At 41.2% G+C, this 15,807-nt stretch overlaps 1 protein-coding gene across 1 annotated transcript in view; it reads left to right on the top strand.

The window, feature by feature from the left end:
- Window positions 1-1,708: 1,708 nt before the first annotated feature.
- The window catches only part of LOC136875006 (tubulin polyglutamylase complex subunit 2), a 56,697-nt gene continuing 42,598 nt past the window's right edge, over window positions 1,709-15,807 (top strand). The window contains exons 1-2 of the mRNA XM_067148720.2: window positions 1,709-1,839; window positions 5,177-5,391. Coding sequence (XP_067004821.2) covers window positions 1,728-1,839; window positions 5,177-5,391 — 327 coding nt within the window. The 5' untranslated portion in view covers window positions 1,709-1,727. The remainder of the gene's footprint in view (window positions 1,840-5,176; window positions 5,392-15,807) is intronic.

The raw sequence follows: 15,807 nt of genomic DNA on the forward strand, positions 1-15,807 counted from the left end.
CACTAAAACAATTTAATGAAGATGATACAGTCATCCCTAATTATAATGGCATCATTTGTTTGGAGAATTTGTTGATGATACAGATGATGATTCCCATAATAATAATAATAATTTTGTGTGGCTATTTCTAGCCGAGGGCAGCCCTTGTAAGGCAGACCCTCCGATGAGGGTGGGCGGCATCTGCCATGTATAGGTAACTGCGTGTTATTGTGGTGGAGGATAGTGTTATGTGTGGTGTGTGAGTTTCAGGGATGTTGGGGACAGCACAAACACCCAGCCCCCGGGCCATTGGAATTAACCAATGAAGGTTAAAATCCCCGACCTGGCCGAGAATCGAACCCGGGACCCTCTGAACCGAAGGCCAGTACTCTTACCATTCAGCTAACGAGTCAGACATGATTCCCATAAGGAACCTGAAATATTTGTCCTGGATGAGTAAATTTATAATATCAATATAAATGGTCCATTATTGAGCATTATAAATTTTCCAGCTAACTCATTCCTGGTTGCCAGCGTTTCACCCAGTGTGCTAAGTTGGCTTTATCAGTTGGTAAATAGCACACCCATATCCTCATATTGCTTTGTCCACGATTCCAGAGCTTTTCTCGAAAACACTCCATTTCCTTAAGGAAATTCCCACCTGTGACAAGACGATTCAATCCCAAGGCAAGTAAATCCCTGGCACCATGCCACTCAAGATATTGAGCTACAGGTTATGAGTGTCGGTAGCACACTCAACCTGATCAGATAAGAGCCATATTTCCATCAAAGAAAAGGTTTCCAGTTCCTGTCGATAATTTGAAACCAGCAGCTGGCAATATATCAAGCACATTTATAACAATAGAAATAGAAATATATTTATTTAAAGTTAATTACAAGTAGGACCAGAGGTCCCTTCGGCTGTAACTAACTTCAACTTTAACTTAAATGTATCAATTAATATACACAATCTAATGAAAAGAATACATAAAAAGTGTAAAATACATTTTCCTACCGAGGATTTAAGAATAAGATTAAAAACTAAACATCTAAGAGATTACAATAATACTTTTACCATTTCATAAATATAGACTATACTAACAAGGAAGACAAGATATAAGAGAAACCTAAGAATTTTTATGCCAAGGATGAATTAAGAATAAAACTGAGCATCTAAAATATATTTTGGAGATTATGATATTTCGTACTATTTAATTAATTTGGTAAAAGTTCACTTACATGGCTTAATAAGTGGAAAGGTAGCGGTATTTAAGACAGTTTTTCTGAATTCTAACACTACTTTGCTGTATTTCATATAGTTTAAGATCATTGTATAATTAAGAGGCAGTGACAATGAATGACTTACTGCACTTAACCGTACGATGCGTGGCACTTCTGTACTTGTGCCACCAGTGGCACATTGCGGTAGGCAGGGGTGGCATTATATCAATGTAGTTACTTTAGTTGCTTGTCATGGGCAATAACTGAGGGTGGTGGAGTATCGGGTGGTGTTATATAAGAGGTTAACTGTACTTGAAAGTTCCAGTGGTCAAGAGAGGGTTGGAATACAACTAGGTCTTAGCATAGTATTTCATATCTTCCAGTAAGACTGTATTTTCTAAACTTGTCATTGAAAGTCATTTTAATGTACTATTTTTAACTTTCTTAATATACCGTTAATTATATTTTCAGAAAATACTCCAGGTGTGCATGACATACGATTGGAAAAGAGACTGCCATGTGAGAGAATGCTACTCTCGTCATGGGAGCAGAGACATTGCTGTACTTTGCCAGACGACATAAGACAGTTTTTCTTGTCTTCTGATGGTTTTATGCTGTCATGGAATTATGAATATGCTGGTATGTTGTGAAAAAATTATTTTACTGTAGTGGTGAGGTCTCTCAACAAGCTGAGGGCCATGTGGTAGTCAGTAGCGAATGGTGAAAATGTTTATTCTTCTTCTTCTTATTATTATTAGTCGACCTGTGTTGCTCTGCAGCATTCCTTAGAAATACGTCAGATAACTTGTCTTGATATGCCTGTTGCAGTCGTTTTAATAGTTTTATGAACATTTAATACTAGTACGTAATAATTGATCCATTTTTAATGTAGTTTATAACACATCTTTCCATACAATTCTCTGTGTTTCGACCATTTGGCCGTATCTGTATCTTAACATTTTCAAACAATCTTACCCGTGATTGCAACATACAATTAACCGTGGCTGAATACTGGTTCGGGTAAGTAGATATGGTACCCACTTTTTCAAGAGTTTGTCCCTGCGCTTTATTAATGGTCGAACAGTAGGTTAGTCAACTTGATACATTCCCATCTGTACGTACATAGACTATTTTTGCTTAGCAGGAAAGTTCTGCTATCTGTTGAGTATATTCCGAAGCTGGGGAAGATCAGAGAATCAAAGAGTATCTAGCAGACAATAGTATTCTTCCATCATCAGAGGAAGTGTATATTTTCTGGCTTCCCAGGTAGTAATCAAACATGGCTGCATGCAGTGACAATACTAAGGATGAAAATCACATATATCAGAATATTAATGAAAGTGTTAGTTGCTTAGCAACCTGCGAAGTAGAGAATTTATTGAGGGTTAGGGTAAGCCTTTGCCTGCAATTAATGGAGTGATCACTTAATGATCTGATTTTATGATTACTCAAAGTTGGCTGAACTTAGAGACCTATCAATGTATCATGATTCACCGGCAGGTAATTCTGGAGAGAATAAAACAGAAATGAAGCATATCGGCCCAGTAGAATGGAGGGATGGACTTGCCAAAGCTGTTTTGGCAAACTCTTTTAATATATACTGTAGATTATTATTATTATTATTATTATTATTATTATTATTATTATTATTATTATTATTATTATTATTATTATTATTGGATGCTCATGAACATCAGTAAAGGAGAAATGAAGAAAGAAGCAGCCTGATTGGCTAAAAGCAAGATGCCACCCTGAAGTATTGCGAGAGCAGTTCCAGGGCAGAAATGCATGTCATGGGAAAATGGTGTGTGGATTTTAGTGGGTAAGAAGCCCAAATGCTTGATGAAAAATTAGAGTGGGAATGTTGTCACACTCAAATGAAGACGTAGGAACTATTTTCAGTGGTAAGCAGAAGCAAAACAAATGTTAGTGACTTTGAAGAGTCACAGACCTCCAGCAAAAAAGCCAGGCCATGTAGTTCGCAAGTCCAACAATCATATCTCCAAACAAGTCTTTTGCCCTGAATTCACCCTTTCACTCTAGCATAGTGAGTATGGTGGCGTGGCCCTCTGCACGCGATCAGTGAGTGGTTCACCACGCCTGCAGTACGAGTACTTGTCTCGCTCTGCTCTCCAGTCCGCAGTCGGCTCGTGACGTGAGGAGAAGACAGTCATAGCTTTAAAGTATTTTATTTTATTTGTAATGCATATTCGGTGAAATGCTTATGACTATATTTGTAGCACTTTTCATCCTCCTTGCACAGAAGAGTTATGATATGTGTGTTAAAAACAACTGAAAGAAACTTAACATGCTAGCATTGTCCACTAAACTTTTCAATCCGGAATTAGCTACATCGAACTTATGATTCTTCGGATTCAGGTTCTACTTTTTCCAATTTAGTTTTCTGCTCGGTGGTTCAGGCACCTGATCTTCATCCTCACTATCTTCATCTTCAGTCCAATCGTTGAAGTAGGCTGACCGTTTAGATGATGAAGCGGTACCTGAAATGGAAAACGTACCTGAAGTAGAAGGTGTGATTGAAGTCATTCCGTCACCAGAATCAGATGATAAATCACTATCATCGTCAAAGTCGGTACCCAATATGAGGGCAAGAGCTTCCTCCACAGTATATCCTTCCTCCATCATCAGGCCTTTCACAATTACAAAGTGACTGAAAACTAAGTCAAGAAGCACAAGCACGTCAGCACAGGGGAGCAACTAGGCGCAAAGTGAGTAGCATACCGTACACATTGCTTTCATCTTCAAACTGGTTACTCCTGTCATTTGGTGATCATAGCCATAACTATAGACTCCCAAGACAGCTACGAGAGACCTCCAAGGCCAAACTTCTGCAAGAGTCTATTGTAGTGTAACAGAAAACTGCCGAAAGACACGCGACTTCTACAGCAGTCGATCGGGTATGAGGCACAGCTCCAGCACGACTGCTACAGCAGTCAACCGGAGTGAAAAGTTTAACAATGGGTAAACGTTGTGCTGGAGATAAGGCGAAGCATAAAAAATGTGGGCATTAGTGAATACAGCTCCATTGGTATATAATAGATGGCCTTTTTCCCTTCCATGTCTTAGTCTCAATTTATGTACCAGAATTTTGTTATTAACATTATTTACAAATGACATTATCAGTATTTTAAATTTTATGTATTATTATTATTATTACCCTCTTTTTTTTCTTTCTAGACTGTTTAAATCCCTTTCTCCAACAAAGAAAGGCTTATTCATGAAAAAGAATGTATGAAACTAGAAACACAGATCATTTTTAGGATAAATATAACTCAAAAGGAGAAATTTCTGTGCAAAGAAAGGAACATTTTCCAAACTACTTGCTTTCATTGCTTTAAATTGAACTAAACTAGTGGTGCCATTGTAGCAATTTTTCCACTTGATCTAGCAGATTTGAGATAGTTTTAGCAGGGGAAAATTAAAAAAAATATGTGTTGTTAATTTGGTGATTTAGCAGTTATTTCAACTCCTCATATACAAATTTATCCAATGTTCAATTCATGTTGATAGTTTTCCAAGAAAGTGTGTTGGCCAGGCTGAACCAAATGCAACTGATAATTGGGAGGTAAATACATGGTTACTGTTTATTGTAATGTGTGGTTATTGTGAATATCTGTGTTCGATATGTTTTATAAAGTATTTATGGGAATATTCAAGTGTAATTTGTGAGTGATGTGGTAGTTATAGTCAGTGAAATGAATTACCAGTTGGTGAGATATTTACAAACTAAAACTCTGATTACTTGCAAAGAAACTAGATGCACTAGCAACCGACATATTAAGCATTAATTACAAGATAAGCCTAGGTTTATTCTGATATTATCCCTTTGATGTCTATACTTTGCAAAAACAAATTATATCTGTCTTTATGTAAACCGTGATGTGACCACTTCACAAGCTGCCACTGGTAGAAAGGGTCGCATTTGAGGTACTGAAGTCTCTTGCTTTACTTTCAGGTGACGTTATTCCAGTCGGCAGGATGAGGATCAACTCCATTGCTGAGGTTCGACGTCTAGCTGGCATAAAAAACTCTGGGGATGTGGATTGCCCCACACTATTAGATATTGAAATCTGCAACCAAGACGATTCTCGAAGTCCAAGTAACCAAAGGCCGAACTTTGGAGTGAAGTGCAAAATCTTTGAGTTAGACCACTGTGATGGCATAGCCAAGGTACAGACTGTCATGCTGAAGGTGGTAATGGTTATTTAAAGGAGAAAACAATGGAATTATGAATCTTTAATATTTTACTCTGTTTCACAATTGGCTCTCCCAATTGAAAGCTTTTCAACCCTTGGAGAGGCTTCATAATCAAAACCATTAAGTTTTCCGGAGTCTAGGATGACTTAAGGGGAGACAGAGTGGATAATATGCCAAAATGATAATTCTTAGTTTTGAGGAGAACAAAAAAATCAGGCTTTTGTCTTCAGTTTAAGGCATACTATATAAATACGGTTGATTTCTAAGTGTACTAAATGAATTTTTAATTAAAAAAAGTATGGACATGGCTCTATGCAAATTAAGAACTTATTTTCTGTAAATTAAACATTTTCCTCTAAAAGGAACATTTTCTCAGATCCTATAGGAGACATTCAAATGAAACTTAAAGAAGTTACAGAATAGATTACTACACTGGTTTTAACATGACTATTATAAAATACTTTTATTTGCTCATCAAGTCATATATTGCACCCGTCCCTACACATAATGGCTCCGGCATGATATCTACAGGGCGTTAACGGGTTGGAATAAAACAAATAGGCGCTTAACTAGACTTAGCTTAAAGGCATACAGGGTAGGAGACGGATCATACCTAATTACAATGAGAACACATTCAGGTTAAAGTTTAGATTAATACAAGTGGTTTATTAGGCCTTAATGATGATGATGGTAATGACGCATTTATATACAAATGAATTACATGGATTATTATCAACTGTTGTTGTTTGTTATCGACTTTTAGTCGTATGTGATGGATCCGAGTATTATCTATCGCAGAGCGATCCATTATGACGAGATTCGAACGGAAAAACACTTATCATAGACACTGAGGCTATGTGATATCATTGACCAATAGGATTAACATGCATGCAACGAGTCTGAGCAATCCCTATACTAAACACACAACTATTCCCCAACGAAGTACCAAGAAGGAACTCATAAAAATGTGGAACAAACGCCCGGGTTTGAACCGACCCTCACTTGTATACAATTCACCACCCCGATGGTCAGCACCATTGGCAACTCAATTATAATCACAACAAGATACAAAAACACTTAGAGAACACAAATTATATACAGTAAACACGTGAGACATCCAGCCTTCGGTTGAGCATTGGGGTACCAATGCCGCTGTCGGGAACTGAACTGACACCCCTTTGGATGGAAGTGGGACTCTGAAAACCCTAAGCTACATTATCCTCAACTGAGTAATGACAGTAAACTAACAAGTACTGGTAACAATCGCCGTGTCATTTATTAGCGACTACATCATTCTGGCGTGTTGAATATTTCCATTATTAGGTGACTCTTCCGGGCCACGTTCTCTTTAACTAAAGGCTCCCCCTTATACGAGCGGTCGAGCATACAAAAAAAACAACACTTCTCCTCACTAGGTCAACTGCCCCACACCCTGCACGGCGGGTGGTCAATGGCCTCGGCCTTCACAGGCATAACGCCCTTTCTTAACAAAACACCCCATCTCGGGGATCGTTCACTAATAAACTGAGCTTCATTGTTCAATAAGCAAAATTACATCGGCTCTCAATACTTCACTTCAATTCAACACACACATTCGTTTACAATATCATGATCCCGCGACGCGACACCGGTTTCTATGATACCAATACTTGCATGATTACCATAACTACAATTTATTATTATTATTATTATTATTATTATTATTATTATTATTATTATCGGGTTCATCATTACACTATCTCCCTACACTACTTACCTGGAAATTAGACCATACTGCGTGATCATAATTAACTTCCTCGTAATAACGGTGTAATTAATCCATATCTAAATTGTGATTTCTGATAAAATCGTCACACGGTAATACAATTATGAATTAAATATTCCTCAATTTGCACTTAAATTATGATAAGCCTGCCAATTAAAATTGTACAATTCCTATCTAAATATATGTCAGTGGAGGCCTGTGGTGTCAGTTCCGAAGTCATATCTCGTAGTTCTGGGTGCTCACGGAATAAAATTACACTATTTACCAGCCATGCATTATCAACGCTGGACTAACTACAGCCTAACTTGAATTACTCTGAATTACTAAAAATTGGTTTCCTGACGCATCAATAATTACAAGTTCCCCAAATAAAATGATTAAGTTAATCTACTACTGCATGCAAACTTATCGTATTACACCTTTATTTACAATTGATTGCTCAGACGTGTTACTAATTAAATAAAGTAAATAGAAGCTACGTGTATCATGGTAGCACATCTACATTACTGAAGTTACAATCTCTAACATTATAGCGTCAGGTAATGATAACTGTTCCCCGCCCAATCTGATCCCGTCATATTAAATATGATTAATACTCATCTCCATCACTTGATGACCCGTTGTCAGCTCAGGAAGTCCATTGCTGGTTTAGTGCTGACCCATAGGCACCAAAGCAGTTACTGGAGGCACCATTCTTCTTTCCAACCGGGAGTCCATTGTTCTAGGTTGACGAAGCCGCTGGCAGTATTCCTGAGGCACACAATACGTCACTATTTATTCCAAGATTTGTTTAGTTACATTCAGTGTGAACGTCCAGCCGCGATATCGGCCCTCACTCCGCAATCCGTGGTTCAGTATCGGATTCCGCGTACCTTTGTTACTACTCGACACAGTAGCACCGTAGTAATAATAATAATATTATTACAAATTATATTAAATGTTCGCGACACGACCCTGATCTTTAAAGTTTAGACACTAGCATCGCGTCTATCCAATCTCTGCAATATTTACGCACAGTACGCGATTTCACTTCTAAATTAATTTAAATTCACTCAAACAAAAGATCGCTGGAAGCTCGACTGCACATAGCTTCGCCGTCTGTAAGCCACAAATCCCGACTGACTCTTGTCCCTTCGTGCAGTAGTTTTTACTAGGGAGCGATACCCCTTCCACTAATTTGCGTAGCGCCTATTCCCGGCGTACTCGAGGTAAAATAGTACGGGTGACCGGTGACCAATATCTAGTTGGTGCGATTGAGACATAACCACTCCATTATCCTTCGGTGAATCTCTTTAAATTAATTAAAATATGTTCTGCTTCCCCTACCACACGGGGTGAAGTCCCTCCGTCGAGGACGTGTCATGAGACTAACCAGATGGCCTCAGTACTTTTCCACGCAGAAACAACACAGTATTCTTTCTTCGGCTGAAAGTTATCACGGAAGAGGACATTAAACACTCTAAATAAATGTCCCAGTAACATTTATCCCTTTTAAATCGGGAGATGGGCCCCTAATTCGAGTTTTATTAATTTTCTACCTCGTAGGTAATTAAGTTGGCCAGTCCGATTCCAAGATGGCTCCTATATTCCGTTTCGAAAAAGTTAGTTTCCCCTCATTCTGTGAGCCTTGAGGAGGGATGTCTTCTCTCGAGTGATGTCACAGGGAATCCCCATTCGTAACCCCTCCCGGGTCTAAGTTGGCTTGGCTTCATCTGCAGGGCCCCCGCTACACAAAGGATAATACTGCGCAATAAGTCGCAGACAAAGAAATCTCGTAGAATAATTTTAAAATACACAATTTATCTATCTCAATGGTATGAATATTAATTAGTTTCGGTACGACCTCTATTAATGATATGAATATTAATCATTTTCAGCGTTCTTTCCCTTTAATAGCATTGCGTGCGTAATTACGGAGATCGATATCAACCTAAGGTCCTTGGATCATGCCCCTGTCGGGTTCATATTCCCCTCTCCCCGAGAAGAAATGGGTACAGGCACTGGACACATTTCGTCGCTAAATATTCAATTGGCAATATCGATTCACAACTGTTTCCAAACCTTTACTTTCTGGCGAAGTTCCTGGTTCTATCTTTCCAAATAATATGCTATCTGACGCAATGCTTCTCTGTAGTTCTCCAGGTACTGACATTCTGGACATTCTTCATCCCCAAGATCTCTCTGTGAAAACAAATTCTCCAAATAATTGACTTCTTCGGCTTCCTCATTTGGTCCCGACTCTTCGTCCGACACGTCACGTCGATCTTCTTCTCCGTCATCCTCATCCTCTTCTTCATCCGTTGCCCCAAGTTCTTCAGCGTTGTCCACGTCTTCTAAGTTGCCTCCGGACGTATGGTACAACTTCAGATTTGCCGCGTTGTAGATGGTTTCGGTCGCGCCGTCCATGCTTTGCACCTTGTACGAGTTGTTGTCGAGGTTCTGGATGACTCGGTAAGGACCGATGTACAGTTCAGCGAACTTGTGGTAGAACTTGTTGGGTGGATCGGAAACTGTTGGTCGTTTAACGAGAACAAGTTCCCCTACGCGCAGTGGTCGATGGTACCTCTTGTTACGGAGACGACGTAATCTTCGTTCTGCTTGGGCCTTCAAATGTTTTGCTGTCTCCTGTATGCATAGCTCAACCGATAGCCTAGGATCCTGTGGACATTTTAAGACCTCGTGCCATGGTCTCTTCGGGAAACTGTCGAAATGAATCACTGACGGAATTTGGCCGGTGGATTCGTGGATAGTGCCGTTGATACTTTCTGTGATAACAGGAATCACGTCCACCCAACGCCAATGTTGTCTAGGACAGTAGATACGGCAAAATTTTGCGATTTCTCGCATTATCCGTTCTGCGGGATTCGACTCCGGATGCCCAATAGAGCTTAGATGATGTTTGATGTTTAAGTTGTCGATGTCTCGCTTGAAGTTTCCCGATGTGAACTGCGACCCATGATCCGTGAGAACACATTCGGGCTTGCCCATACGTGGTATGATTTTAGTCTTCAACTGATTTATAACGGCTCTAGTATTTGCCTTCTGGATTGGACAGAGAGTGACGAATTTTGAAAACACATCCACGCATACCAAAATGTATTGAAGCCCTCTCTTTCCCTTGGGAAGTGGTCCGTAAAAGTCTAAAGCGAACAGTTCCCGAGGTTTACTTGGCAACAACGGCTTCGGTTTTTGCTTAAGTAGGTGCGGATTGGGTTTTACCCGTTGGCAAATGTCGCAAGTAAGGAGTACCTGCTGAACAGTTTTCCTCAAATTTTTCCAGATAAAAGTTTCCCGAAGTGTAGCAATCACTTTATCTCTCCCTGCGTGACCTGTAACGTGATGAGCGAGCCAAACTAAATCAACCTGCAACGTCGTTGGAACCACGATCCTGAATTGCGTGTGGTCCTCGTCCACGAATTTATGCAGCATGCCATTAAAAAATTGGTACTTCTCGGATCTCTTCTGAAGTTCACGGTATTCATCGGTCCCTGGCTGTATTCTACGTTGGAGGAAATCGATCAACTTCTTCATTTCCGGACATTTCTGCTGTTCTTCACCAATAGTCCGCAGCCTTTCTATGATTTCGCGGTCCCCTTGTTCTATCAACTGTATTTGGTTAACCATGATAGGTTCCGGATCTGGATTTCTACTGAGGGCGTCTGCAATTACATTTGCCTTTCCGGCGCAGTGCTCAACTGTAATGTCGAATTGCTGCACAAACAAACACCACCGGCTGACTCTCTCGCTTGTTAATGCAGATTTCATCATGAACGTCAGAGCTTTGTGATCCGTTCTCAACACAATTGGGTACCCATAAATGTATTTCTTCCAATGGTTAAGAGCGGTCACGATCGCGAGCATCTCTAGTTCGGTCACGGTGTATTTCAACTCATGCGACCTTAATTTGCGACTCATGAAAGCCAAATAGGTGATCCTCTGTTCGGGTTCGGGCGTCTCTTGATACAGTACTGCCCCAACTCCTATAATCGACGCATCAGTTTGCACAATAAACTTTTGTGTATAGTCCGGATATCCTAATTTCACACTATGGGCCAACAGATCCTTTGCTTTAGCAAATGCTTCATCGCATGCAAGGTCCCATTTCCACCTATTGTTTTTCTTGAGGAGATCTTGTAATGGTGCGACTATACTGGTGTAGTTCGGACAATTATCCGCGAAAAAGTTACAAACTCCTAAAAATTGCCTGACATGTTTCACCTTCGTCGGCTTTGGAAAATTTTGAATTGCCTTTAATTTAACAGGATTGGGCATGATTCCTTCTGAGTCGATCACATGACCTAAGAATAGGATACTCCTTTGGCAGAAATTAGACTTGGGTAGATTCACCTTGAAATTGTTCCTTTCTAAATCAGCTAATAGTTTATCAAGTTTCTCCAGGTGCTCTGGCAAAGTTTCAGATGCAATAAGGATGTCATCCACGTACCTCACCGTAAACTGTTTAACTTCGTCACTGAGGTTACGATCTAGTGCCCTAATGAGCGCTGACCCTGCTGTTTTCAATCCAAAGGGTAACCGCTTAAAAACGTAGCTTTGCCCATCAAACAGAAACCCGGTCAAAATTTTGGTGGCTGGGTCAAGTTCAACGTGATGAAATGATGATGTCAGATCAACTCCACTAAATAGTTTCATGCCTCGGAACTTCTTAAGGACCTCTTTTATACACGGGGCCTGGTCATATTCTGGGATTAATCGCTGGTTTATTGCTCGCGCGTCGAGGCAAACCCGCAACGAACCGTTGTCCTTTTCCACCACGACCAACGGATTCAAAAATGGTGTGGGTGATTTTGATAATTCCGTTATCTTCCATCTCCTGTATAATTTTCTTCACCCCAGCGTGAAACTTTTCAGGTATCGGATATGGTCTTTGCCGAAATGGTTCCCAATTGTTGACGACTAAGGAATATTTGAAATTTGGAATTTTTCCTGGACGTGAACCAAATACATTTTCGTGTCTCTCTATGACTTTCTGTAATGTGCCTTTGTCTTCCTCTCCTATCTTCGCTTCGTCGATCTTTTCTTGGACTACCTCCGCCAATGATGGTCCTTCATTCTCCGCTTCTAACTTGAAAATCATCCCTTCAAACTCCTTGATCATCTCGTCCCGATAGGCATCCCAGTTTGGGAAGCAATCTCCTCCTACATGTTTCAATTGTTCTATCTCCATAGTCCAAATCTTCTCCTCCCCGTGTTGTCCCTCGAAGTCGTTTAACCTTACATCTCCCTGAATTGAATCGTTCCTGAATCTAATTTCATTCTTGTCCATGTCAATGACCGCCTTGAATTCCCGAAGAAAATCAGCTCCAATGATGATATTATATTCCATTCTAGTCAAAATTATCAATGGATGTGATATGAGGTTGTTCCCAATTTCCAAATCTAGATAGGTCTGGCTATTGCATGTAGTTGTGCGGTCCGGAATTATTCCTCGAACCTTAATATTGGAAATCGGAATGATTGGAATGCGTTGTTTCGATTCCAGTTCTTTAACTAATACTTTAGATACCACGCTGACGCTCGCGCCTGTGTCTACGAGGCAACGAACCAGCAACTGGTTGACACGGACATAAATGACGGGTAACGCTCTAATTGGTTTTGGACATGCCTGAACGGGATCTTCAACGAGATCATCGGGCTGGACTATCCAAGATGCGATGGCCACGGACGTCCACGGTTCCTCCTTTGCGTCGGTAGTCCTCGAAAATCCGACTACTCCTCACTAGGTTTTCCTAATTTTTTTTAGCTGACCTCCGCCTCCACTTGGATATGGTGGTGCGCGGGGATCAAGATTACTGGCACGGTTCGCAGCATTATGTGCCTGCAGTTCGAGGCTCTCTGCCCCTCGACATTCATCCGACTTAGCAAACTGCTGCATCGAATCTTTCCACCTATCGTTTCCGGCCTGGGTACCTCGCAGATCTCTGACATAACGGCGTGACTCATTTCTTCCGTCGTTCAGGTCACCCCGATAGTATTCTCGCGGTCTGTTTTCGGTCGACCACGGTTATCCCAACGTGAATTTTCTGTTCTCTCGTAAGGCCGTCGCCCTCTTGCGCCGATTTGTCCGTGGTTGTATCTCCCTGACTGATACCACTGACTCCTACCCTGGTCATTTCGATACTTCCACTGGTGGTTTTCCCACTTCGGAGATCGCCAATCCCTACTATTCCTGTTCTGGCTGCCTATCTGAGCATCAGTCTGAGTACTTGTCACCTGAGTACTCCGGTTTACCGACTGATCTCCCTCTCGAACGTTTAACGTGTTGATGGCTTCTACGTTTCTAGCTCGACCGTGCCCGACATGAGATGTCTGATCCAACTGTCTTAACACGTGCTCGGCTTCCACTGCTGTACGAATATTTGCCGCAATCAACATGCGCTGGACGTCAGCTGGGAACTGCTTTGTGATGGCGGTTATTAATTCACTTTCAGTCGGCGGGCTGTCCAGTTCGCGCATCTTCACCAGCTGGGACGTGAAATAATCGCAGAACCTTGTGGGTCCTCCCGAAGCGTACCTCCTCGAGTAAAGCTCTAACCTAAGCCCTTGCTGCGTGTCCAAACCCCAGTATGTTTCCAGAAATAGCTTCTTAAAGCCTTCGTAGCTATCGAAACAGTAGCGGAAAGCTTTAAACCATTCAAGGGCCTGGTCTTCCAAAAATTTTTCAACTACTCGTAACTTCCTATCCGCCGGTACCCGATGATGCGCCATATAATCATCTACCTCGCGGAGGAAACTTTTTGGCGTAGTCCTAGTGCCTGGTTGAATTTCTTTGGCTTATCATCCGCCGAACGTAAGAGGCTATACATCGGTATTGAATTTTGGCCAAGCAAGGTCGACGTTCTCTCGTCCATCGTCGGTAATTTATACTCTTCATTGCCGGGCAGTTGCTCCTTGAACAGACTGTAGCCCAACTGATGTGATCCGCTACCTAATTCCATTTTCTTCATTCCGGCCGTTTCCATTTTGAAATGTGGTTCATCCCGAATGTCTAATTTCTTCATTCCCTCTATTTCTTCGCGAAGCGCGTTAATTTGTTCTTCGTGGATCTCCAATTTCACCATCATTTTCGTGCCTTTCTCTTCGCTCCATTCGTGGATCTGTTTAGCAGTCTCTCCTACTATTTGTCCTGACACTTCCTTCCGTAACCTGGCAAAAGTCAGTTTCGTATCGGACTGCGCTGCTTGCGATACCGACGTAATCTTTTCGTCCAGGGCCTCAATTACCGCCAAGGCTTTCTCCGTCCTTTCTTCAACGATCCTGATATTTGTCTGGTTATCCTTGACCTGCTCCACTATCTCTTCTATCTTCGTGTCGCGGTCATTCGCTATGGACCTGACCTGTTCCATTTCACCATTCAGCTGATCGATTTTCCCTTTAACATCCACGATTTCGCCATTCACGCGAGTTATGTCTCTCTCGATACTGGTCTCAACCTGACCAAGCCGCTCAACTATTCCCTCGACCTTTATTTCAACAACGGCATTGAGCTGAGAAACCGCGTCTATTTTATCGCTTAGTTCCTTAGCCCCCTTCTTGCATTTTTGTTGAACCTCCTGAATTTTGTTCATTAAACTACTGCATTTCTCCTCGATCATCTTACTAGTCTCGGTTCGGTTTTCTTCCAATTTAACCTCAAAATGTGTTAATTTACCGTCAAAGTTCTCTAGTTGTTCTCTGACCTCCGCGCGACCCTGTTTGCATTCATTTTCAAGCGTCTTAATATCGTCCTTCACGCTACCCCTAATCTGCGCACTATTCTCCTCCATCTTATTTTCAAGTGTCTTAATATCGTCCTTCATTTCCTCCCGATTCGCCTTTAAATCGTCCTTCACACTGTCCCTAATCTGCGCACCGCTCTCTTCCATCGCCTTCCTGCTCTCCCTAATCTGCGCACTGTTTTCCTCAATACTTCTCTTTAAATCGTCCCTCACGCTGACCATAATCTCCTCCATCAAAGCCCGCATGGCTTCACTATCCATGTCGCTATCCTTTGAGATGACAGGGCCCCCCTCGCTAACGTCGGCGTCAACAAACCACAACAATATATAATTATTATTTATTTTAAAGGAAAAGATTCCTCTATCCAAACTTTACGTTCTTCCGGCTTCAAATAATTTTTACTTTAATCATCATTGCAAATTAAGCCTCAAAAATGGCTATCATTGAAGCTGCCTAACTGCCTAACATCATTAAGGTTCATGAAATTTATATAAGAAGGCAACGGGAAATTTCCAAAAATGATCACAATAGTAGCCCTAAAATTCAGTTAATAAAGTTGCCGGTTGACCTGTAATTCTAAAATTGGGCTCGATTTTAAATACCAACACATGTGGTATAGTGCCAGTAAATCAACCCATGCCCTCAGCATTGAGGTCATTCAAACACACAAAGTCATCAGAATCTCAAACTGAACCCATGAAATCAACCTACTGCCACTCGAAAAAGAAAAGTAGGCGTGAGGTTACCTCTTTTCATCCACGGTTATACTAACGTAAAATATATTTCCTAATAGCAGGTTGTTTGGTGAAGAAACGCCCACCACTGGCTAATATCCGTGAATAGATATGCACTAAGAAAGAGCCACTATTCACCTCGAACCTCACTTA

Source organism: Anabrus simplex, chromosome 5, assembly GCF_040414725.1.
Source record: "Anabrus simplex isolate iqAnaSimp1 chromosome 5, ASM4041472v1, whole genome shotgun sequence".
Lineage (NCBI taxonomy): Eukaryota > Metazoa > Arthropoda > Insecta > Orthoptera > Tettigoniidae > Anabrus > Anabrus simplex.